Source organism: Gopherus evgoodei, chromosome 2, assembly GCF_007399415.2.
Source record: "Gopherus evgoodei ecotype Sinaloan lineage chromosome 2, rGopEvg1_v1.p, whole genome shotgun sequence".
In the NCBI taxonomy this organism is placed as follows: Eukaryota; Metazoa; Chordata; order Testudines; family Testudinidae; genus Gopherus; species Gopherus evgoodei.
This window is the reverse complement of record NC_044323.1, coordinates 87892841-87904852: the sequence shown is the minus strand read 5'-3', so window position 1 is coordinate 87904852 and position 12012 is coordinate 87892841. Positions and strand designations below refer to the sequence as shown.

Here is a 12012-nt window from a genome sequence, read left to right as displayed (position 1 = left end):
AATTTTTATTTATACACATACAGAGAGAGAGAGAGAGAGAGAGAGAGAGAGAGAGAACGAACATTCTGAGCTCTTTAAAACACAGTTGTTGTCATTGGCCTCACTTAGGCCTTGTCTATACATAGTAGTTGGATTAGTTTAACTTAAATCATTATTCAAATTGGTGCAAAAGTCTCTGTGTGCATTCTTATTTCAATTTAAATCAGACTTTTTTCAGTTTGGCTTAAATTAATTCCTAAATGACTGAAACTAAACCAAAATAAGCCAGATCTACACCAAAATAAGAGTGTGTCCAACCCTCTGTATCACTTTAAAAACAGTTTGCGTAAAAGGATCTGATCCTGCAAGGTACTGAGCACTACAATTCCGACTGTAGCTGATGGGAGTTCTGTGTGTCCAACACAACTCAGAATCACACCCAAACTGAGGTCAAGCATGACACATTTTGCCCTATTTTTAAAGACAAAAAAATCCATTTTTGATTTTAGGTTATACAGACCCCAAACCCAATCCTGTCTCCTCCTCTTTCTGTTTCCTAAGAGACTTTCTCCTACCTTTGATGAGACTACACCAGGGGTCGGCAACCTTTCAGAAGTGCTGTGCCAAGTCTTCATTTATTCACTCTAATTTAAGGTTTCGCATGCCAGTAATACATTTTAACATTTTTAGAAGGTCTCTTTCTATAAATCTATAATAGATAACTAAATTATTGTTGCATGTAAAGTAAATAATGTTTTTAAAATGTTTAAAGAAGCTTCAATTAAAATTAAATTAAAACGCAGACCCCCCCAGACCAGTGGCCAGGCAGTGTGGACTCGGGCAGTGTGAGTGCCACTGAAAAATCAGCTTGTGTGCCACCTTCGGCACACAGGCCATAGGTTGCCTACCCCTGGATTACACCTATGATATCAACTGTAGGAGCAACTGTTGCTGCAAAAGACAAGAAAATCTGTGGGCAAATCCAAGAGCTGTGCAAGCAGAACACAAGGCACTACAGACACTTGTCACCAGCCTCAGGGGCCAGGACAAACTCCCTAGACCCCAAATGACGTAAAGCTGGATAAGAATGGCTACCTAATTCACTGAGGTGTTGGGAAGTTCAGTTCATGAGTGTATCCTAAACCTTTAAAATTCTCAAGTAGAAATGCAACATTTAGAAGCTCTTGTCTAGATGAACAGCATAAGCAGCAACCCCAATACTAATAGAACACTGCACAGAGCCTCTAAACAAAACCATTCCAGTTACCATCCTTCTATAGCAACCATGTATGTTTTTGATTAATACATTTTAAGTAGCACATTTCAGATCTTTTTCCCTTTTCTTTTGGCAACTTATTCCTATGCTACATCCAATGATGTCACATCAGTGGAAAAGCTGAAATACCATGAATAAGATTTTTTTCTTTGTTGCTTCAAAACAAAAAAGGAACCAGGGTGGGAAAGTAACTGACTAGCTCATAAAGCACCCTCTGCAATTTAATTTATTCCCATTTGCTCTGAGTACTGGGTAGCAAGTTTTTGCTACTAAATTAACTCTCACTAGGAACCTTCCAGAGTCTGCCAGGGGTACTCAACCACATGCATCCTCTTAAATGTTTATGGGATTTGGCCTTTGACCTCAGAAGTGAATAAAAATTTGGCATGCATGCAATTGGTTTAGATTAAATTTTGAAGTGACCAATACTCTGCCCAGAATTCAAACTAAATCTTTATAAAGGTTTGATAAAACTGCATTCAGAAGTATATTTCATTCATTTGCAAACAAGGCCATTCACCATTACAGCAGACTAGATGTCCCACTCAGTGCCACAGTAAGATACTTGCTGAATAAGGAGTAGCAGACACACCGCATGATTTTCATACTCAGGTGTCACATACTCACATACACACTGCAGTAGGTTGGGGGCATGGATGAGCATTCATGTCACACTCCCTGTCAGCACCTGGCCCAAGCCGGGGTAGCTCATGATCCAACCAGCAGACCAAATTCAGTGATCAATCCCGGTCACATTGCACATACGCTAAGAAGAATTGCATTAGGTACCCCTGCTCCACTTTGTTATGTTTCAGCACACAAGCAGCAAAACACCTGCTTTCAGTGTAATATCATGTATTTTAGATTAAGGGTATTTTAAACCCCGGTGGTTTATCCAAACTGAAGAGAAACTCTAAACCACCTGAGGTGCACCAATTACGAGTTCAAACAAAGTGTAGCTCCACCCGCAAAACCACTCTACAACTGGGCACAATCAGCTGCATCTACCTAGGGAATTCTCTTGCAGTGAACTAGAATGGGGTGATGCAGGGCAGAAGTCAAGTGCATTGACTGAGCTGTGTGAACAAGCTTCTGTAGCATCTGCATACACAATGCCTAACTCCAGCCAGCCCTATAACCTGTCATTTTTAGAAGCACTGAAAATCATCCAATTCACACAAAAGCATTTTTTTAAAATTAAATTGTAGCTTGGTATTTTTTTTATCTGTATAAATAAATTATCCCATCTGCGGGCACAGCAAGTTTCCTTTCATTTGCCAGTGGCTAGGCGAGTAGCACAGTGCCCTGAAATATGGGAGCAGCTTCCATGTTCCTGTTCTGGGCCTTCAGCTGGGAAAGGGGTAATGTTTGGAAGCATGCTGACAAGGTATTGTGCTCAGACATGTGTGGATTATGCAGGGAAAGGCCATGCCCAGGCCAGGAACAGTGCTCCAGCCTAAGCTGCAATTCAACCTGGTAACATCAAGCTAGAATTATTACCCTGTCACACTAGGAAACATAGTTTAAAGGTCAGGCTTAGCTAGCGTACATTAGCTTGGTGCTTGAATTCACATACAGCACTAGAGCGTAGTTAATCCACCTCCTGTCTACATGGCACTTTCTACACTGGGGCATTAGATCGGTATGACTACACTGCTCAGGGCTGTGGATTTTTCAGGCCCCTGAGGGACATAGTTATAGCAATATAGGTCTGTAGTGTAAACCTGTCCTAAGTAGGACCTAAACTCAACCTTTTTCTAGACTAGACAAGGCAAAGCTAAAGAGGGAGAATCAGATATTATCTGCCAATTTTTTATGCTCCTTCCCTTTTTACAATGTATGCAGTAATACTGCCCTTAGTTCTTAAAGAAAACTGTTCCCTTGCTCTGTCACCTAGGGAATAAGCAAGGCAAAGGTAGCTACTATCGAATGAGGGATTGCTCAGGACTATATAGAAAAACGGAAGGCCCCAAAATGCACTGGAAGATGGAACACCAAAGTCAGGCCTGAAGCAGCTTTCTGGTCACAACTAGGGAAGCAAGGAACAGCCTAAGCCAGACACTGGGATTTATGAAAAATAAATAACTACAAAAAATTTTCCTATTTCTGACATATCCAAAACCCTGTGAGGTACTGCTCTGTCTGGATATGAAATACAACCAACCACTTAGCCTTCTAGCGCATCCTGCAGCAAAAAGAAAGTCAGACAACGACTGCCACACCATGCAAAGCAACACATTTCGCTATCCTATGTCTCTTTAATTCAGCCCTAACTATTTCAGCTGAAAAAGACGCTGAAGATTTCAGTCTGCACAAAGTGCCTATAAAATGGATAGGATTTGTACTTTGCGAATGACACAGTACATTGTAAAAATAAACACTGGTCTACAAATAGCTGTGAACGTACTAGTAGTCCTGCAGATAGTGCTGGGAAAAAAATGAGAGAAAAAGGTCCATATTTAAAATTTGTTTGATCAACCCAATTAAGTTGGAGACAGATTTTCTTTATGGGTCGCTGAATTCAATAGCAATACATGAAAATAAACATTTTAGATATGAGTTTATAATAGAAAGAATAGGATAGTGACTGCATGTTCGGTACAGACTTGTAAAACTTGCATGCAGAAGTGATGATGGAAAACCAAGTGCCTGCTCTGGCCAAAGCTATAGGCATTAGTAAGAACTGACCAACTCATAGCTGGAAACCAAACCAGCTCACCTGTATAGTATGTTAGTTTTGTTAAAAATAGGAATTAGTCTTATAAGAATGCATTTAGTGTTTAGACTATGAAATGCTTGAAAGCTGCTGCATGCATTAATCTCACTTGTAACATCTGTATTCTATGCTAGAAGAAAATATGTAAGCTTTGCTTTATAACTTTGCAAATGTTTGTTCTGAATTTGTGAACCCAAGCACAGGAATTGCCCCACTCACTCAGGAGAGCTATCAAAAATTAAGTGGGCCATAAGACAAACACGTTGTTAATCGCCCCATCCACCCACAGAGAAGTACGTGCAGAAGGCCTGGTCCCATCGATCTGAATGCCAGGGGTGGCTCTAGGTATTTTGCTGCCCCACGCACGGCAGGAGGCAGGCTGCCTTCAGCGGCTTGCCTGCAGGAGGTCCCCGGTCCCGCGGATTCGGCGGCATGCCTGCGGGAGGTCAGCCAAAGCTGCAGGACCAGAGGACCCTGCACAGGCATGCCGCCGAAGACAACCTGCCTGCCACCCTCACGGTGACCGGCAGAGTGCTCCCCGTGGCTTGCAGCCCCCGGCACATGCTTGGCGTGCTGGTGCCTGGAGCCGCTCCTGCTGAATGCTCAAAAGGGAAATAAAAGTAGTTGACATGAAGATTTTTCATCTCTTTGTTGTTTGCACTCTCGCAGAGCCAGAGACATTAAATGAAGGCAGAGATCCCCACGGGCTACCCCTGGGTCCGCCCTGAAATACATTTTTGAATTGACAGATTACCACATCTCTCTCATCTGTAGGAATCAGAGATGGTAATTCATTTGCGTGTATGTATTTTTGCTTTAACCTGTAAATAACTCTTTTTTCCTAGTTAATAAACCTTTAGATAGTTTCTTACGGCATTGTCTTTGGTGTAAGGTCTAGGGTACCAACTGACTTGGGGTAAGCAACTGTCCTCTTGGGACTGGAAGCAACCTAAATATTTTGTGATTTTTGATGTAAATGACCATTTATCACTAAGTCCAGCTTGCCTGAGATAGTCTTAGACAGCTCCCTTACACTCTCCAGGCTGTTATAGTGGTCCAGAAGTTCACATTTGATACTGGCTTGGTAAAATCTAATGACAGAACAAACCACCAGTTTGCAGTGCCTGCCTTGTTTTTGACTGCGTGCCCTGAAGTAGTCACTCGCGGCCGTGAACCACTCTAGACAGCATGAGAGAAGTACAACGGACACAATTTTCAAAACAGACTAGTGATTCTGAGTGCCCAACTTCAGATGTCCTACAGGGGCCTGACTTTCAAAAAGTGCTGAGCACCAACTTCCTGCATATCGGGCGCCTTCAAGGCATCTAAAACTGAAACACCCCAAGATAATTAGACCCTTTTGAAAACCTTGGCCATGAGGCTTCAATACATAACATAATTATTTCCTATCTGTATAACCACAGCACTTAGGAACACTAGTCACAGACGAGGACCCCATTGTGTTAAGTACTGTACACATTAACTCATCTCCCTAAATATGTTTTAATGCATATATTGGGTCGAAAGACTTTTCAATCTAAACATATTCAGCTGACGCAGTTTTTGGTATTAATTAACCCATTCCCTAAGATTTAACCAGTTATGTGAGTGGTGTCATATTACCACTAACCCTCCCCACTCCCCCCCCCAAAATACTGTTACTATGAAACCTGAAAGAAATTAAAATGCATTGTTTTGTATAATCCAAATTAAATGTTTATTTGAGACACTGTGTCCAAATTGTATCCTAAGAAGTTTTTACACAGTTACATAACGCTGGCTATGTTTTTCTAACAAATTGCTTTGATTAGATGCATTGTATAAAAAGAAAATGTCTGAGAGTTATATCATTATCTACTTAACAAAGAACTCTTTACTAGGGGATGGGTAACATTTGCCAAAAATATTCAAATGTTCTTTTAACTGCAGTACGTTACAAAAGGGTATGGTTTTTATCATAATTCAGTGAAATTAAACTGGCTCTCATCTGTGGTATGCTGCAAGAAGATTAGTTCCCTCCAGAAATCTGAGAATGCACTTGAATGAGAAAGGAAAGTGTGTTTCTTAACACCCGGTAGAGTTATACAAAATGAGAGCGAGGGTCAAATATTCAAAACGGCCAAAGTCCTATTTTCAAAAGCGATCTTTGGCACTTAGGAGGCTAAGAAAGCCAATGAGATTTAGGCCACAAAGTGCTTACAGTCACTTTTGAAAAGGGCCGGCTCTAGGTTTTTTGCCGCCCCAAGCAAAAAAAATGTTTGGCTGCCCCCCACCCCAACCCTGGGCTCTCACCCCCCCCACAGACCAGTGTCCTCCCCCACCCGCACCTCCTGCCGCCCCAGCCCTGGACTCTCTCTCCCCCCCCCCCTCCACCTGCCTCCCTACCCCACGCACACCCCCTGCTGCCCCAGCCCTGGGCTCTCTCCCCACTCCCCGCACCCCCTGCCTCCCCAGCACTGGGCTCCCACCTCGCCTCCAGCTGGTCCTACGCTGGCAGGGTCAGGGTAAGCAGGAGGGCTCCCAGGCTGCCCCTCAGCCCAGGGTCCCTCCAGCCGGGGCTCCGGCCTCCAGGACCGGCTGGGACCTGGGAGGGCAGAGCTGGGGGACCACCCAGCAGGGGGCTGAGGAGCCGGGGCAGGGTAGCCCCAGAGGGAGTGGGACACGGGCCCCTCATGGCAGCGCCCCGCCCTCTATGGCCCAGCTGCTCTAGGCTTTTGCCGCCCGAAGCAAAAAAAAGAAAAAAGTTGGCCGGAATGCTGCCTCTGAAAATGTGCCACCCCAAGCAGGTGCTTAGTTTACTGGTGCCTACAGCAGGCCTTGCTTTTGAAAATGGGACTTAGGCCCTTTAAAAAATTTTATCCTGAAACAGTGATGGGAATTAACATTTTTGGATGAACCAGAGTTATCCTATCTGGATAAAAGTGCTTTGCTGAACTATACATTCATCTGTGGGATTTTGCAAGAACTCCTAAGAAAGGAAAAGGTACAGCCATACAAATCCTGGCCTAGAATGTGTATGTGTCTTAGAACCCCAAAAGAGATTAAGCTTTAAACAATTTTGTTCTCTTTGAGAAATTTAACTATCCCAGACTCAGGTGACAACGATGTAGATCCTAACTAGTCCTAGTGGTACAGTACAGGGGAGGGAATAAAGAATCTGTCTGCCCCTTGCGTGGCCCACATAAGATCCAAGAAGAATTTCATTCTGTACAGTCAGGGGAGCACAGGCACTACCTCTAATTATACCCATGGCACCCCAAAGGTGCCTAGCCATTGCTTGCCCCCTCTTCCTGCTGGCCAGGCATGTAGGAGAATATGCTACAAATATGAATATGCCCTATAAAAGTTGCTCCCTCTGGAGCAGTGTAGCTCCACACCACTTCCGGTGCTGGACTGTGCCAAAATGGCATGATCAAATCCAAACTTTACACCATACCATTATATTATTTATGCATACATACATGCACACACGCATAAATATACTCACATGCACATTAAGCATTATATGTACCTGTAACTTAATAGATATATGTAATATTTCAGCATGATCATAATACTGCTTTGTACTTACACAGTTCTTTTCATTCAAGATTTTCAGAGCTCTTTATAAATATTAAAGAAGCTTGAAAATATCCTTGTTAGTAGAGTAAGAATTTTTATTTTATACCCATTGCATAGATGAATAAACAGAGGCACTGTAAATTATTTGCCCAAAGCAGCAATTGGTGTCAGTAATTAAACTGAAGAATCCTTTAAGCATGATTCATATATCACTAAAACCCAGACCCCTCTAAGAGTTACCTACAGCATGAGAACCACTTAATGGATGCACATTACCTATTTCTCCTGGAACACGTTTGCCGTTAAAAAGAAAGCAGACTGTGACATTGAGGCAGTTCACCTGCTGCAAGCCATCCTGGCACTGGGGAGCTGTGATATTGATGGAAGCTGGCAGGAAAATGGAGATGTCCATTGTAATGACAGGTCTAGATCTGGAGACCAATAAAGAAGTATAATTTAGTTTGGCTTTAGAGGGATGTTTCTCAATCAGATTTGAAAATAAAGCAAAATTGGAAATACTTGGTATCAAGCAGACATTAAAAAACAACATTGTGAATGTTAGACCAGATCTGGCATTCTTCTAGCCCTTCCCTCAGCCAGCAAGGGAGACCCATATCCAGGGCCGGCTCTGGCTTTTTTGCCACCCCAACCCCGAGCTTGCTCAGCTGGTGCCTGGAGGCGGCCCTGCTCATATCCTACTACATCAGTGGCTGAAGTGAGATAATATCAGATTTATGTTAATAAACTGTACTCTCAATATCTGAGCACATCATGTATGACCAGATGTGACCAATAATAAATAATCTCTAGTCAAAGGTGTATAGAGACTTCATGATGAGAGGAGAGGGTAATGAGATTAGCGCATTAGAGACTGAAGACAATAACCTCACTTACACATGTTCACTGGCTAGGGAGCTCAAAAGAGAAAACGGCCTGGGGCCATGAGGAAAGGGTAAGTGAACAGTAATGTTCCATATAATGCTCTAGCAGCAGCATTCATTAAGCTAAAGTTTAGGAAAAACAAAGCTGGGGTAATTTTTCATAGTAGTGCCAGATGCATTAGGTGCATTCTATCATTTAGGATGGGGAAAGGTTCAGCTAATTCACCCATGCCATGCATTGACAATTTACAGTACTCCTTTGACTTCATCAAATTAAGTTCTGACAGTTCCCCCTGTGTGTTACGAATGACAGCTTTCCATTTTTGCAGCCTATGGCCTGGACTGTTGCTATGTTTATTTCAGGTTGAAGAAGAGTTCAGCCAGAGTCACGTTGCAATCACAGGGCCACGAGGGTGAGGTACTGGTTTTCTGTGCCACATGACACAGTAAGTGCAGAAGGCTTGGAGCAAGTGGTTAAGAAATCAAGGCCGCAGTCCTGCAATGAGAACCAGTCTCAATGCAGGATCAGAGCCCAAGAATGCATGAACTGTTATTTTTAGTGCTTTCAGTTCTGCAGATCTTAAGTATGAACATTCCAAAGGTAACTCAAGTAATAAACCTCCTACACACTCCAAAAATGTGCAGCAAACAGCAGATTCGGTTCTAAGTTGGGCTAAGGAGCCATGCAGTGCATAAAGCAGACCACATTAGGAGCCCCTCCACAAGCCATTTAAATCTGGGGGCTGTGACTTCTGGCAGTGGTTATAGGCACTTATCAACTGGAGCAAGATCAACATCAGTCTCTGATGGCAACTCAGTCTCTCTTACCAGTATCTAAAACTAACAATGGGAGTTTGGTATTCATAGAAAAGAGGAGGAAAGAGCAAACTTCCCAAGATCATCTCACATCGTGGAAGTGCCTGCACTCAGATGCTTGGGGAGGGGATAAAATAGATTAACTTGTATATTTACCTAAACATACTATTTCGCAAGCTATGCGCTGCATGATATCTTTAAAATTAGCCTATTTAATGGGTATATATCAAGTTGCAATGCACATATAGAGGCACCATCATCAGCCTCAAATCAAAGTGGCTTCCACAAAAGCTTTTTAATATCATTTAGCAAGACATATATTGTTTTTGGCCAAAAAAATTTACAAGAACTATTGGGAAAAAAGAGAATTTTCCTTTACCTAATCTGAATCCAAACAGCAAGCACGGCACACTCCCTGACCAGCAGTAGCTGCAATTAATTAGCCTAGGCACATGATTAGTCCATAATGCACTAATCTCTAAAGAAATAAACAGGCATCGATTTAGTGATTGGATTCAGGTTGCTACACTGTGTGTATTTTCTTGGTGATGTCACAAGAAACCTTCCACCATCGGGACCGGCTCATGTGTGGCCTGTGGGCATGGAATGAGCTGCTCAGTATTGGGTCTGAAGGTCAGAGATCAATCTGGGGCCAGGCCAGGTCAAAACTACAAACTCAGAGTCTGTTAACAAATTGAGAACATGAGGCAGGAATTAGGGATGGGCCAGGCCAGCACCTTTCACCAGAGTCAGCAACAGTCTTAAGCCAGAGACTGTAAACCAAGATCAGGGTTGGGAGCCCAGCCTAGGCCAAGGGCCAGGAGTCTGGAATCAAGCCAAGATGCAGAAAGTGACATCTCAGGCAGAGGCACACTGGAGGTCTGCACTGTTCAGTCAACTCCCTGAAACGGTTTATATGTGGAGTGCAAGCCAATCAAGAGAATCACAGAGGGCTATTGCACATGTCCTTGGAGTAGAATTTCCTGCAGGGCTTAGTCTCTTGGTTCCTTTTGATGGCAACTATGCCCAGGCCTGTGGTGGTGACAAGGAAGCAGCACATGACTTAAAACCTGCAGTCCCTGGTTCTAGGCCCCTGTGTTCTTACATCCAGTTTATCTCTTCACAACAACACTAACGCAGTGTACCTGTTTGCACCTTTATTTTCTTCTCAAGCTATTTCTGAGGAACAGAGCTCAGAGATTCCACCTGTTGATGTTTCACAACATTTGATGGAAAAGCTACTGGCTTCCTCTGTTTGTCTGAGTAGTAACAGAATATTAATGTTTCTTAAAGAACACAGCACCTGCACCATGAAGTCAACAGAAATTTTTCTACTGACTTTGTTGGGAACAGAAACAGGTCTTTCCTGTATCTAACAAGAAACATAGGTGGATACTCATTCCACAATTCTTAATTATTTCCCCAACCCCATATTTCTCCTATTAAAATGATCATTGCACAAAAGCTTCAAATGACTGGTCCATCTAGTTCTTGACACTGTTGTTTTATTAAACATTAGAGTGTTTATTCAGAATGTAGTTATTGGCAAAAATAGCCCAAAATATAAATCAGCATAAAAATAAAAACAACACTTTCTTCTTCCAAGGGTGCCTTTCATCTGAGAAAGTCAAAGTACTTTGCAAAAACTTAATTAAGCTGCATTACATCCCTGCGAGGTACTGTATGCAAGTATCACGAACCTCACTTGTAGATCGGAAAACAGACATGAAAGTTCAGATGAGCAGCCCAAGGTCACACAGCAAGTCAGTATCAGAAGTAGTAACAGAACCCAGAGCTCTCAAGGGCAGCCCCAAGAAGAGTAAATTGCAGCAATATAACCTCTTGATGTAGCCTCTTGATTTCTTTTCTAATGCCATGTTACAGGTATCGTATTCCATATTTAGTAACATGATTTTGGAGATCTGATAGATACTCAACATTGTACCACATGAGCTTTAACCATTGCACAGGTCATCTATCATACTGACTACAACCCCACCACCTCCTCCTCCTCTGTGGCTGCCTGATATTTACATGGTGCCCCTCAAAGTCTACCCAACAAAATGCAGGAAAAAAACCATCTTCCTCACCTCTCTCTCTCTGACCATGTCAACATCCTCCTTGAGTCCTTGCAGTGACTTCCAGTCTCCTGCCACATAAAGTTCAAATTCCTCATCCTTACCTTCAAAGCTCTGCCCTGCTTACACCTCAGTTCTAGCCCCACTACATCCCCTTCACTCTTCCAATTTGTCAAACCTTGTAGCTCCCCTGGTCTCCACCTCCAACAAGGAACTCCATGGCACCTCCACACCTCAAAATAGCTGTTCAGATCCTGCATGCATTGCAACCTCACTCTCCTTCAAATCCTTCCAGGTTCACTAACTTTCCAACACTGAGCTACAGTCCTACACCATCCACTGCTGACCTCTTGACCAATTTTCTTTCCTTAAATCAAACAATATTTTATGAAGATAAAAACAAAAAAACTCAAGTGACTATATAAACAACTCAAATATCTTTCCAAAAAGGAATCAGTGATATGTATATCAGTGATAACAAAAGCATCTCTCAATCTGTTACTTCTGTAACCCTTACTAGCCCCATACTCCCAACACCCATCTTTTTATTTGCCATCCCATGGTGTGTCTAAATTAGACAATAAGTTCTTCAGGGTTAGGTCCCTTTTATTTATTCTGTATGCACCCCTATTGGGTACAGTGTACAAAATGATCTAACTTCTTTCTTCTGACCATAATGAAGAGAAAATAAAAACTATTGGAGGA

General features: G+C 42.6%; 1 protein-coding gene across 1 annotated transcript in view; it reads right to left on the bottom strand.

The window, feature by feature from the left end:
• Window positions 1-12012, bottom strand: part of ITGA9 (integrin subunit alpha 9) — a 299490-nt gene that overhangs the window by 225016 nt on the left and 62462 nt on the right. The window contains exon 14 of the mRNA XM_030551304.1: window positions 7809-7963. Within this exon, the coding sequence (XP_030407164.1) occupies window positions 7809-7963 (155 nt within the window). The remainder of the gene's footprint in view (window positions 1-7808; window positions 7964-12012) is intronic.